At 40.2% G+C, this 14920-nt stretch overlaps 1 protein-coding gene across 4 annotated transcripts; it reads left to right on the top strand.

The window, feature by feature from the left end:
• Positions 1 to 10990: 10990 nt before the first annotated feature.
• LOC103454568 (E3 ubiquitin-protein ligase At1g12760-like) lies at positions 10991 to 14592 on the top strand. Of its 4 annotated transcripts, none has more exons than XM_008394169.4 (5): positions 10991 to 11818; positions 12355 to 12474; positions 12558 to 12690; positions 13611 to 13766; positions 13965 to 14592. In XM_008394169.4, the coding sequence occupies exons 1-5, from the start codon at positions 11247 to 11249 to the stop codon at positions 14136 to 14138; spliced, it is 1155 nt and encodes a 384-aa protein (XP_008392391.3). In that variant the 5' UTR covers positions 10991 to 11246; the 3' UTR covers positions 14139 to 14592. The 4 variants fall into 4 exon arrangements, with proteins under 4 accessions (XP_008392391.3, XP_008392389.3, XP_008392388.3 ...); XM_008394167.4 differs by having other exon boundaries at positions 11036 to 11818; positions 12352 to 12474; XM_008394166.4 differs by having other exon boundaries at positions 11042 to 11818; positions 12352 to 12474; positions 13608 to 13766.
• The last annotated feature ends 328 nt before the right edge of the window (positions 14593 to 14920 follow it).

Here is a 14920-nt window from a genome sequence, read left to right on the forward strand (position 1 = left end):
AACCTATAGAGAGCATATACTTACCTTTCACCATTGGTACAGGCCCTTACACAGCTACCATTACCACTAACTTCCTGGTAGTTGATTGCCTAATGGCATACAATGTCATCTTTGGATGCACATGCATCAATGATCTCAAGGCCATGGTATCCACACATATGTTGTTGATGAAATTTCCAACCCCTTATGGCAATGGTTACATCAGAGGATATCAACTTAGTGCACGGTCATGTTACAACACTTCGGTCAAGCAACAACATTTGCATGTGCCCAAGGAAACCTTTTCTATACATGACCAAGTCATAAAGACCAGCCCGGACGAAGCCAACTTAGATCATCATGGTGGCAACAATCAACCCGACGATCCTCGAGATGACTCTTTCACCCAGTAAGCACAACCCGTTGAAGAGCTGGAGAAGGTTTTTATATTAAAAGATTATCCAGATCGCATGGTGAAGATTGGCACCACCTTGTCACCACCCATTCGGTTGGCATTGACCTCTTTTTTTGCAAAAAAACATTGAGGTCTTCGCTTGGTCATACGAGGACATGCCAGACATCTCTTCCAATATCATATGTCATCACTTGAGTATTGACCCCAAGACCAAGCCAGTAAGACAAAAGCGAAAACTTATGACGCTGAACGATACGAAGCAATAAAGGCAAAAGTTGAAAAACTCAAAGGCATAGGCTTCATCCACAAAATCAATTACCTAACATGGGTAGCAAATGTGGTCTTTGTTAAGAAAAATCCGACCAAAGAAAGTCTCCTACTCCAAAAGGTCTTGTGGAGAATGTGTGTCGACTACATCAACCTAAACAAAGGATGCCCGAAGGATAGCTTTCCTCTTCCTCTTCCTCTCATTGACAGACTTATAGACTCTACAGCAGGGTGTGAACTCCTGAGCTTCATGGATGCTTACTTAGGACATAACTAAATCCTTATGAACCCTCCGGACCAAGAACACACAACCTTCACTACTGACAGGGGATTATATTGCTATAAAGTCATGCCCTTCAACCTAAAGAATACAGGAGCGACTTATCAAATACTAGTCAATTAAATATTCACCGAACAGACTGGAAAAAGCATGGAAGTTTACGTTGATGATATGCTAGTCAAGAGCAAACATGCTGACCAACACATCACCAACCTATCTGAATCTTTCACCACTCTGAAGAGGTATTGAATGATGTTGAACCCCAACAAATGTTCCTTCGGCATAGGCTCTAGCAAATTATTAGACTTCATGATAAGCCAACAAGGCATTAAGGCTCTTCCCCAGTCTAATGGACAAGTCGAAGCCATCAACAAAATAATCAAGCGAACTTTGAAAACCAGCTTGGACAAGGCTAAAGGTTGTTGGCCAGAATTTGTACCCCAAGTTCTTTGGTCATACTGCACTTCGTATCAGACATCAACAGGAGAAACCTCATTCTCACTTGCCTTTGGTACAGAGACAGTTGTCCCAGTTGAGCTTGAGCAAGTAACATTCGGAGTCCAGAACTACGTGCAAAGCGAAAATGACAAACAACTTATCCTTAACTTAGATCTAGTCGAGGAACATAGAAACCAGGTTCACTTGAGGAATGTCGCCTACAAGCAGCGCATCTCTAACTACTATGACTCAATGGTCAAACCTCGTTCTTTCAAAGTGGGGGACTGGGTATTGAAGAAAAGATTACTCTGCGACAAAGTCCCGAGTGAAGGAACACTTAGTCCAAATTAGGATGGACCTTTTAAAGTTGTTGGCATCAGTCGCCCTGGCTCCTACAAGCTTAGAAGCTCCGATGGCAAGACCCTTGGCCATCCATGGAATGCTGATCACTTAAAGTACCATTACAAGTAAACTCACATTGCACAAGTTTTAAGCTTCAGCGGTTCGGCATCCTATGTAACGAAGACTATTTGGCATGAATTCAATAAAGATGTGATTTAGACAACTCGGTCCTAAGCCTCTTACATTCCTAACAATGAAACACTCAGGTTCAAAGCTTCAACATGAATGCTTCCAACATGAAACAAAGTCTAAGTATATGCCAACAAGACTATACAAATAAACGAACAACTTCATAGTATATTTGTTCAATCATACATTCCAACACATTCATAAGCCAATTGTGCTTTGAAAGGGTTTAACATACTTTATGTCATTCAACACTTGCTACAATGTGCCTCGACACCTTGCCCTTATTCTCAACAACCAGGTGATGAAATGTGAAGAATGAACTCATCTTCATGCCACCAATCAGGTGATGAAATGTACAACCCGTACTCTCCTTCATGCCATCAACCAGGTGATGAAATGTACAACTCGTACTCTCCTTCATGCCACTAACCAGGTGATGAAATGTACAACCCGTACTCTAAAATCATTTGGCAACTTGCCACTTATGTCACCAACCAAGTGAAGAAATAACTCATTTTCATGCCACCAACCAAGTGATGAAATGTACAACCCATACTCTCATTCATGCCACCAACCAGGTGATGAAATGTACAACCCGTACTCTAATATCATTTGGCAACTTGCCATTCATGCCACCAACCAGGTGAAGAAGGAACTCATCCTCTTGCCACCAACCAGGTGATGAAATGTGATGAAAGGTGATGAAGGAACTCACATTCGTACCACCAACCAAGTCATGAAATCAACTCACCATTCATTCCACCTACCAAAAGACGAGTGGTATAACTTGTAACATGTGAACTCCTAACATTCACAAATAATTAAAAACCCTCAAGCTTGACAACTCAACTAGGGGAGCACTTATGCCTAACAAGAGTTATAGTCACCAACAAAGTCTTATTGCAAGCCAACAACAACTTCAATGCATGACATACGAAGATCAAGCTATTCAGCCCTCTTACATCTGCTTTAGACATTTCTCCTTTATAACAATGCAAACACTACAACTCATAGAAAGCTTCACACACTCTTGATCAAGACAGTGTGAAGCAAAACCAATTTATGGTGCCAACAAGAGCTTTATCAAAGGAGTTCAACAACAATTCTCAAAATCTTCACACACTTTTGATCAAGACAGTGTGAAACAAAACCAATTTATGGTGCTAACAAAAGCTTCATCAATGGAGGGCAACCACAATTCTCAAAAGCTTCACACACTCTTGATCAAGACAGTGTGAAACAAAACCAATTTATGGTGCCAACAAGAGCTTCATCAAATGAGTTCAACCACAATTCTCAAAAGCTTCACACATTCTTGATCAAGATAGTGTGAAGCAAAACCAATTTATGGTGCCAACAAAAGCTCCATCAATGAAGGGCAACTACAACTCGTAGAAAGCTTCACACACTCTTGATCAAGACTGTTCGAAGCAAATTCAATTTATATGGTTCATCCAAACCTTTGACTACTACAAGGTGTGGCTTGCATCACAATCTCTTGCTCAACAGTGTGGAAGCAAAATTTGTATATGTTGTCTCTCCCACATTTTCAAATTTCTAATTTTCCCAAAAAAAAAAAAGAATTGGGAAATTCAACAAAGCTTCATCAATGGAGGACAACTACAAATTCTCAAAAGCTTCACACTATCTTGATCAAGATAGTGTGAAGCAAAATCAATTCATGGTACCCAACAAAAGCTTCAACTCCAAAGCTTCACCTACAAAAGCTTCAACACAAAAGCTTCACATGCAAAGCTTCAACTCCAAAGCTTCACCTACAAAGCTTCAACACAATAGCTTCACCCACAATAGCTTCACCTACAAAAGCTTCACCCATAAAAGCTTCACCAACAAAAGCTTCACCAACAAAAGCTTCACCTACAAAAGCTTCACCTACAAAAGCTTCATCCACAAAATCTTCACCCATCACAAAAGTTTCACCTACAAAAGCTTCACCCATAAAAGCTTTACCAACAAAAGCTTCACCCACCACAAAAGTTTCACCCACAAGAGTTTCACCCACCACAAAAGCTTCACCTACAAAAGCTTCACCCACAAAAGCTTCACCACAAAAGCTTCACGTACAAAAGCTTCACTCACAAAAGCTTCACACTATCTTGATCAAGATAGTGTGAAGCAAAATCAATTCATGGTACCCAACAAAGCTTCAACCTCAAAGCTTCACCTACAAAGTTTCAACACCAAAGCTTAATATATATATACAAAAATTCGAAAATTTGAAAGAAAAAAAAATTGCATAGGCCTCCTCTTCTTTGGATCTAACAACTTTCATAACAAATATATATATGAAGGAGGAGTTTTGGGCTACCACTTAGAAAGGAAATGCCTCATTCGTCAACTCCCTCGACCGGAGACTTGGATGACTCCTACCATATGCTACTGCACCTTGATACTCGGAAGTCTCACGACCACTCAGTGACTTGGATTTTTCAAGTCTCCAACCGAGAAGTTTTCCTTACTCGAGAAATTAAGGGAGCACTACCTCAACATACATGCTTCACTCACAAAGCTTCAACATACAAGTTTCAACAAAAGAAAAAATTCGAAACACTTAGTGAAGAAGGCCTTGGTGTATTTAACACAATACGTTGAAATGAAGCAAAGCTTGTTTATTGATATCTCCAATAAGTTACAAATATGTACATATACATGAATCAAAATAAACAAACAAGAAGGAGCCTTTACAAAGGTTGCTGAGGAAAAGTTTCAGCAGTCGGCATAGTCTCAGAAAGAAGAGGCACCAGAAGGTGATTATTCGGAGCCTCAATACTAGGTAGAACCCCAAAAGGAGAAGGCACCGAAGGTTGATCATTTTGAGCTTCATTACGTGGTACAGCTCTAGAAGACGAAGGCAATAAATGCCTTTGGAACAAACCTATAAACCTCTGATGATCAAGTAAAATCTGACCGTCAAATTCCTACAGCTGGTCGAGCTTTCTCTTCATGTTTGTAGCATAGTCATGTGCGAGCTTGTGCAACTGTTTATTCTTATACTTGAGCTCTCTGATCTTCTGTTTAAGACTTATCACTTCAGTCGCCAATGATTCAACTTGGCGGGTTCGAGCAAATAGGCGTTGGGCCATATTAAACACAGAACCTGCACACTGAACACTGATAGCCAGAGAATCCTTAACAGCCAACTCATCATACCTTTTGGAAAGTAGTATGTTATCTTTGGGAGTGAGAAGGTTCCTGACCACCATCGCAGCGGTCATATCATTTTTCATCACAGAGTCCCCAATGGTAAGAGGACTAGTAGGGGATAAGAAGGTTGGGCACCATATGTTGTCTCGAGAAGGCATGGCTGCCTCTTCACCAAAGTTCAAGTCAAAACGACGGTCGGATGGGCCAGACATTCTCAGAAATGATGAAGGAGAAATGAGGTGCTATAAATCTCTTAAGTACAAAAATAAGGGGAAAATTCCTGCAAGCAATAACTCTTTGAACGTACTTTTTGCACACAATTGGTGCCCCTATAAAAGAAAGGGCAACATGGCTGTTGGGTCAAAAATCGAAGAGGCACCACTTTCAAGATTTCGAAAAGCAGATTTTCCTAAGTAAAATATGTCGACAATCCCCACACGCAACATCAGCTTCTCGGGTACCACAGATAACTTTGCCAAAGATCTTTGACAAAGTTTAGGCATATAAATATTGAAGGTCCGGCTACCATACCATTACCCACAAGGGTAAAGGAACAACACCACTACTTGATAACTGAAAAGTTCCTATGTGTGTTAGCCTCTATGCTCCGTGGCAAGGCAGATTGGCAAAAATGCCTAACCTTTACTCACATCGAGAAAACACTCCCAACAGAATTACTTTCTCAAAAATCGAATAGGTACTGCTCTCCGAATCTCGAGAGCCAGATCCCCAACATGATTGCTTGTTCGAAAATCGAAGAAGCACTATTTTTCGAACTTCGAGAGCCAGATTTCCTTGGATTAAATTTGTCTGCAATCTTCACACGCAAATCAGCTTTCCAGATACCACAGACCATTTTTTCAAAGTGCTCTGACAAAGTTAAAACACATGAATCTTACAGCTCCCACTACATTGGTTTGATTAAGAAGGGTAAAGGAACAACGTTACCACTCTCTGTTGGGACAATTCCTATATATGTCGACCTTCATCCTCCACAGCCAGGCAAACCTGCAAATAAAAAAAAATGCTCAACTTTTCTTCACATCTGAGAGGGCACTCTCAGCAGAGTCTCTCGAAATACTCAGCTTCTTTTTCCCCCGATAATACCTCTGCAAACAAGCCACACTAGAGCAAGAGTATCTCATATCACCAGGATTAAAAGCAAGAGTATTCCATATCATGCTTTTTCCCTGTCTTTTCCTTTGGCATTGTTCTTACCTGCAAGACAAGAAGAAAGAGAGCAATCAATCAACACTTGGAATCAAGCTTCTAGTCAGTAACTAACTGTCAGGAACCCCTTACTTGATTACTTACCTGACATTGCTCTCGAGTACTCATCTTCAACATCTTATGCTTCTAGAGAAGATACCACATCTGCCTGAGGAACAGATAGGGCAAGTGAGAAGGATACAAGGAAGCATGTAGAGACAAGCGTAACAGAACACGTGCCTATACATCCACTACTTTGTCAACAGAAAAAGTATCACATATCATCAGGGTCGAATGTAGTCTAGATTTGATGGACTTGTTTTGACCCTCAAATTCTTGAGTCAGCCTCATACTCTGGAGGAAACCAGAAAACCCTCCAACCTAGTTCAAGAATAAACGTGTCGAAAGTTACTTCTTCAAAAACAAAAGTATCTCATATCATCTCTTCTCCATTTGCTTCTCCTTATCCTTGTTGCTGTTTACGACACAAGGAGAAGTAGAACAATCAACTAGAAGACGAAGTCGAACCTCCGATCTAGGTTGCTTGCTTGGAAGTCTGATTGTTTACCTTGTCTATTACCTCATTCGATAAATCTCCTAGCTCGACGACTTGGGGGACTCCTACTATAGGGTTTGTATCGCACTTGACTAAGCCCGAAATTACAAGTACGCTTCAAGTGAAATTGATACATTACCTTGTGCATCTTCATCGGTTAAAGATACCACCCCTGGATAGAGGAAAAATACTTCCAGAGAAGATGTCACATCTACATATGAGACAGATAAGGCAAGTGAAAATGATACCACACTTCAGTACTTAGAAATTTCGTGATTACTTAATGGCTTGGATCTTGCAAGTTACCAACCGAGGAGCTTCCTTCACTCAGGAACTTAGGGGAGCACTGTTTGTACCATACTTGACCAATCCCGAAACTACTGAGCACCTGTCAACGTTATACCGTCAAGGACCCAAAAGAGTTTCCCTCCAACCAAGAAGCCAATCACAACGCGACACGTGTCGACATCAGAAGCCAATCATAGCGCGACACGTGTCAACATCAGAAGCCAATCACAACACGACACGTGTCAATGTCAGAATGAAACTAGAAACTCTCTTATATAAATAGAGATCATTCTCTCACAATATTTCCTAATGTCATTTGTACTAAATCATTCACTAGTATTCACAAAATGAGAGCTTGAACCTATGTACTTGTGTAAACCCTTCACAATTAATGAGAACTCCTCTACTCCGTGGACGTAGCCAATCTGGGTGAACCACGTACATCTTGTGTTTGCTTCCCTGTCCCTATCCATTTACATACTTATCCACACTAGTGACCGGAGCAATCTAGTGAAGGTCACAAACTTAACACTTTCTGTTGTACCAAAGTCCTCATTGATTTTGTACATCAACAAGGATATACTTCCATATATTCACATCAAGTCTCTTCCACATTCTAGGTTTCCCTATCTACGTTTTAAGCTTTTAGTTTCAGGGGTGTGTGTGAAGAGACTAATCATACCGGAGAAGTTTCTAATCACATTAATAAATGTATTAAGTCGGATCGGGATCCCGAACCAAAACCCCCAACCCGAATCCCAAACCAAAACAGATGAGATTTTGTATCCCAAAACTGAACCGATAACATGCAATTCCCGAAATTCAGGATACCCAAAACTGTTTCAGGATTTCGAGATTGGGCCTTGAAGCCCAAATGTTGGGCTTTTTAAACTTTTTGCAATTTTAAGCTCTTTAAACAGTGAGCCCACCTTTTTTTCACAAAAAAAAAAAAAAAAAATGAACCCATCTATCCTCCCAATGACCTGCATGTAACATCCCACATCGACCAACAGAGAGGGGGTGATGTGCCTTATATGTACATGCTCCCCTCCCTATAGCACAAAGCCTTTTGGGAACTCAATGGCTTTGGGTTCCATCGAAACTCCGAAGTTAAGCGAGTTCATGCAAGAGCAATCCCAAGGTGGGTGGCCCATTGGGAAGTTCTCGTGTGAGTTCCTAGAAACAAAACCATAAGGCGTGGTCGGGGCCCAAAGCGGATAATATCATGCTATGATGGAGCTGGTCTGGGATGTGGCATAATGGTATCAGAACCACTTTGCTGTTCGGTGCGAGTATGCTGACCATGACGTCGGGCCCTTAAGGGAGGTGGATTGTAACATCCCACATCGACCAACAGAGAGGGGGTGATGTGCCTTATATGTACATGCTCCCTTCCCTATAGCACGAGGCCTTTTGGGAACTTACTGGCTTTGGGTCCATCGGAACTCCGAAGTTAAGCAAGTTCGCGCGAGAGCAATCCCAGGATGGGTGACCCACTAGGAAGTTCTCGTGTGAGTTCCTAGAAACAAAACCGTGAGGGCGTGGTCGGGGCCCAAAGCGAACAATATCGTGCTACTACGGAGTCGAGCCCGGGTCTAGATGTAACACTGCAAATTTTGCACCCACACCTAACCTGAAACCCTCCTAAATACCTATACCCATCCTAGATTCCTAATCCCAAACCCATTGTCCTACGAAACCCATTGTCCTCAAACCATATACAATATTCGAAAAAATAAACATCCAATTTGACCATAAACCCTAAAGAACAAAACCCCACTGAAAAATTGAAAATCATAAACCTTACCTGTATTTTGGGCCTCATGTGTCTCTGTGTGTGTCGCCAAAGGAGTGCCATTAAACTGGACAGAGAAGTCGTGTTGAAGTGGATGAAGTCTGATGGGGGACCATTTGAAGAGTCGCTGAAAGAATTAAAGTCCGAGGTGCGATATTCTATTTTCAAGGAATGTTCTAGGGGGATGATCACTAAACCCATCAAATTCCATGACCAAGGAGATTAATAACATTGGGAACAACAATACCTATTGAGCTTCCTTATTTATTTCATGTACTGGTCTAATTAAGTTCCTTTTATTATATAAATAGGTTGTAATTTGGATGCGGGGAGACAAAGTTGGAATATAATTTTATCTCTATTGAGTTAGCTTCCTATAGCTTCTCTTTTCTTAGCTTGCGTATTGTTATTCCCTTCCTATTCTCTGTAGCTTCTACGCGAATTGCATCAGAGTTGATGGAGGAGCGGGGTTCGAACTGGACGAAGGAGTGGGGAGGGGTTGGATTTAGTTCTTACCCAATCCAACGGTCCAAATAATTTCTAATTACAAATTTAAAATAAATAAAAATCATAATATTTAAAAATAGATATATATATATATATATTAAATATTCGGTTTGGTTTGGGATTACTGAACCATTTCAAAGTTGAGCCCGAATTCAAAACCGAAACTTTTGGGATCGGTTTCGTTTCGGGTACCGAATTTTTTGAGAATATCCGTTCGGGCATTTTTCAATCAAATTTCGGGACAGGTTCGGAACAGTTTGGGATTTTTGGAAAAAAATTCCACCCCTATATTAAGTGAACAATTAGTTCATAAATCTATCATTGTAAATTTTCATTTTTTGTCCTTTTAATGGTTGAATTTTCACAATTGTATATTATAAATACTCTATGTAAGTTATTTGTATGTAATGAAAGCATAATCATTTTCTCTAAATTCCTATATGGTTTTTTTTAGGGAGTTTTATCGGTGTGAATGGGAGTATTCCGAAGGCCATAATGTACTTTATTTCCTTAGATCAGGAACATTTTTTGGCAGAGTTTTGAAAACAGCTGTCACCTTTAATACGGGCTTGGAGGTGTAAGGCATGGAAGCTGTTGGATTGTGAGATGTTTGGGTTTTCTTTTCAAATCTATGTGTGAAGGTGTGGAGTTTTTTGATTTGTTGGCTGTACTTCGCTTGGTGTTCAAGGGTCATAACGATTATTCAATGATGTGGTTAGACCATTGGACATTGAACTCCCTATCGCAAATATGATTTGAGAGATTTTATTTTCACATTATCTCTATGTAACAAGAAATTAATCTTGTGGTTCCTATTAAACTTGATTTTCAACAAAATGTTTGATTTTTTTATTACTTCGTGATTGATGTTTTATTAAAACTTTTGAGATCTAACTTGCAAGAACATTTTTAATACTGAATTTGGAGCTTAGTAGACATATTCAAGAGACAGATCCCAACCACCAAACTCTCCTCCCATGCTTCCTGTGGTGGTTTATTCCAATAATTCGTTTGAATGTATTTTTAAAATGATTGAAAAAGTTTTTAGTGAAAATGTTTTTGGAACTAATTCTTAATAAAAATGTAAGTAAATCTTGGAAAAGCACTTAAAGTGTTTTCTGGAAAAAGCACATAACTGATGCTTCTTGCAAAAAGCACTTCAAGCGTTTTTGGAACCTAAAAATATTTTATCTAAAAAGAGCTTTTAATCATTTTAAAAATATATCCAAAACGAGCCCCAAACCTTTTGATAAATCAAAAATCAAGGAAACTCCCTAACCCTTTTAGTTGGGCCCACTACAAAAATATTATCCAAGTCAAATTGTAATTACCGCCACTCAGTAATACGGTCTGGTTGTATTCCTGTTCACTTGTAATTTAGAAATTTTAAATTTCATAAATGACGAATCTAATATTAAATTAGGTTGTCTAATGTGCGCCTGATCCGATATTGCCCCTTCTTATTGTAAAATATATGATTATACTAAAAAAACTGTAATTACCAAACGAACCGTCTACGGTATGGTCAATTAAATTATTAAATTTTACCTGCCCCTGGTCAAATGAACAGAAAACAAAAAAGACAAAAATTCCAGGGCCGTATTCGAACGACATTATCGTCAGCGTTGGCGTTGTCTTATCTCCATCAGCATTCCATGTTCTCACCGCCACAGAACAATCAGAGCTCCCGCCCCAAACGCACCGTTTCAGAGATCTGCATGGGCTGAGTCGACGATTTAACTCCCCGAGTCAGGGCGTTCCATTCGACGAGCTCGCAAAAAATTAAAATCCCCAAATTCCGATTCAAATTCCCGTAATGGCCTCGCCGAACCGATCCTCGGAGGACATCGTCGACACGACGCCGTTGATTAGCAACTCGGGCGGGTCGTCCGACGAGTCGAACTCGGGGCGCCAGCAATTAGCGCGCCGACAGAGCCTGCGGCAGGCCGCGAGGTTTCTGCGCCAGGCCAGCAGCCGCCGCCTCATGCGCGAGCCGTCGATGCTGGTCCGGGAGACCGCGGCGGAGCAATTGGAGGAGAGGCAGAGCGATTGGGCGTACTCCAAGCCGGTGGTGGTTCTCGACATCATCTGGAACTTCGCCTTCGTCGTCGTGGCGGCGACTGTCCTGGTTCTTAGCCGGTACGAACTGCCGGATATGCCCCTGAGGCTATGGATCGTGGGGTACGCGTTGCAGTGCGTGGTGCATATGGTTTGTGTTTGCGTCGAGTTTCGGAGGCGGCAGTGCCGGCAGAGAAGCCGGTTTTCGGGGGTGAATTCTGGGGAGGAAGGGGTGGGGAGTGTTGGGAATTTGAGTTCTGGGTTGAGAGAGGGGGATTCGTCATCTCAGTACGTGTCGTTGGCTGATCATATGACTGAGGAGGGTACCAGGTAACAACAGCGTTATCTGTACAATGTAATTCTAAATGTTTTGTCTTTCTTATGTGGTGTTTGTTGGTGGGTTGATGTTAGTTGCTGGAAATTTATGATTTTGTGGTTCGAATGCGTAAATTTTGCTCCAATAATGGTGATGTTTTTAAGGTTTTTCTGTCTTTGACATTGTTGCTGATGGCATTTGATTCTTAGTAAAGTTTACTCGTAGGTTGGCCCCATTCTCTTTGAAATGAATACAATGTATTGCGTATTTATGCAAAATTATGATTCTTCTTCGCATTTACGGATTTCTGATGGCACCGGTTTTATTTCGTTTGAAGCTTTCTAAATCTGAAATTTTGTATGGTACCTGTCTATATGCATGGATTTTAGAATCGGTTATTGACGAGTCAACTGGTTTTGTACTGGGATTGTAGGATGCTGCTATATTTGGTGCCAGTAATGTGTGAGAAATTAACTGACATATGCTGTTATTTGTTTTGTTTATAGTAATTTCATGTCTGATCATTGTTTTTGCTTGTATCTTTCAGCAGTGTTGCTAAGCACCTGGAATCTGCAAATACAATGTTTTCGTTTATCTGGTGGATCATTGGGTTTTATTGGGTATCGGCAGGTGGTCAATCTTTAGCGCGCGCCTCCCCTCAGCTTTACTGGTTTGTGTTCTCTCTTGCTCACATCCATTTTTTTGAAAATCAGGGATAAACTCTTAACTATGGCAATGTGGCTTTGTCTGCAGGTTATGTATAATTTTCCTGGGTTTTGATGTGTTTTTTGTCGTTTTCTGTGTTGCACTGGCATGTATCATTGGTATCGCAGTTTGTTGCTGTCTTCCGTGCATTATTGCACTTTTATATGCTGTCGCAGATCAGGTAGCTCTCATCCCCAGTAATCTCTTTGTTTGTGTGTGGGGGTATGTTGGTTTTCATGTTCATAACTATTAGTGTCTTCTATCATTACCATTCTGTAGGTTAGGTGAATATTGCTGTAATACTGGTTGATAAGTGCTCAAGTAGATGGTTGAAAAATGAAACCAGAAATTGACAAGTTATATATGATTCTGTGATAGCAAACTTTATTTTCCAATTATTTGATAATAACAAAAATTAGTCGATTCTTGTTAGTTTGAACGGAAATATCAATGTATCAAGATTCTCAGTAGGAGGATTTGGACTCTAAAAATGGAACTCAACTAAGATGGGTTGATTCCGGTTTAGTATGACTTTATCTGGGGTGGGTTGGCAAGTCCAGCTCTGATGTTTTGTATAGAAGTTTGTTGATAGCCTTCATGAGCTCAATTAAACGGGCGAGTTCCTGTGTTGGTAAAATAGGCTGCACTATCTTATACCAATCCATTCTTCCATTAACTGCTAAACTTTCATCCCTTCAGAATAAATATTATATCCTTCTCATATTTTATTGTACTGAAAGAGAGTTGAATTTCATGGTTTTGTTGATAAAAGAGGGTTGGAAAAATTGATGTATAGTAGTTTCCCTCGGAGCTCTTCGGGATGAAAGATTTATTATTGTTATACTAATTCGTTTCATTTAATTTGTTCGGGCTCACTTTTAGTTGCATCAAATTTAATGGGCCTGACAAAAAAAATTTTGATGGGCCAGTGCTTGATGTTATGTCGTTGTAACTAAAACTTGGAACTGTTGTTTACTCTGTCAATTTGCCTCCTCATCATTTATAAATTTACTAGAGTGTAGTTCGAAGAATATTATATTAAATATTGATGGCTTTTTTTCTCGTTCCCTTTTATGTTTGTCTGATCTGTTACTGAAGCAGGATGGAGCATCTAAGGAAGACATCGAACAACTTTCAAAATTCAAATTCAGAAAAGTTGCCAATGAGAAAGTTGCCGGCAATGTACTAGGTGGAGGAGTAATGACTGAATGTGGAACAGATTCACCGATTGAACATGTTCTTTCTCAGGAGGATGCGGTAAGTGGTTCTTGACTTTTGGCTCATACTCTTCTTTACTCTCTTGAGTTCTGGTAGTTAAGGAGGAACGTTTTCTACTTGGACCGGTTATATAATTGGATTTGTTTTGTATTCTTATGTAATGTGTGGACTAACGAAATCTTTGGACTGGTAAAAAGATTATTGTGACATTTGAATGATGATCATTGTGACTTACAGGAGTGCTGCATCTGCCTTTCTTCTTATGACGATGGAGTGGAACTAAGGCAACTTCCTTGTAGCCACCATTTTCACTGTTCCTGCATTGACAAGTGGCTTTTTATCAACGCTACCTGTCCTCTCTGCAAGTACAATATCTTGAAGAGTAGCAGCCAGGATCAAGGGGAAGTGTAGAATTCTTCTAATTAGAGACTTGTGCAGGGCATGCGGCGGAATTACATAAAAATTCTTGCTCGAGACTTGAGTGTAATGTTATGCAAAGCTTGGCATTGGACGACATTGGACTCAAATGCAGGCTTTAGACGTGTCCTGCTGGAGAGTAATCCAATGCAAAGCTTCGCCCTCGATACACTGCAGGTTTTCTATAGTCATTGTTGATGTTGTTTGCTGTTTTAGAGTAGGCATGGCAGTTGTCATTGATCTGTTGGTGTCGTAGTAGCGACGATGACAATGGCGCATCGTATTCGTGGTTGCTATGGCGTTCTTTAGGTGCCTTGTGTACATGGGTGTTGCCAGGGCATTTCTGCGGTAATTATTTAGTATCACACAGAGACGGTTGTCTCGAGTTGTATTTACAATGCGAACGGCTGTTTCTTGTTCGAAGAAAGTTAAGTTGATTGTGTAGAAATGTGTTATTAAAATGTTAATAAGTTTATTTATGCATGAACCTTGTTAACATGGCTTCACATAAACCAATATTTTTTTTAGTGAGTAACGAATAAAATGTCCTTTGGCCTAATTGGATTATTACTACTCATGGTGATAGTATAGTTGGAAGATAATCCATGTGGTTAAGGTTGTTAGGACTTAGGTTCAAAATTAAAAATTTTGTTAACTCTTTGGTCAAAAATTGAAAATTATGCTAACTTTCTGTTAATTATTAGCACCTGAGCCATATATATTAGGCTAATTTAAAACTCTCCGTTAATTGTTAGCATGAGGAGCTATATGTGAGG

This window comes from Malus domestica, chromosome 06 (assembly GCF_042453785.1).
Source record: "Malus domestica chromosome 06, GDT2T_hap1".
NCBI classification, from domain to species: domain Eukaryota; kingdom Viridiplantae; phylum Streptophyta; class Magnoliopsida; order Rosales; family Rosaceae; genus Malus; species Malus domestica.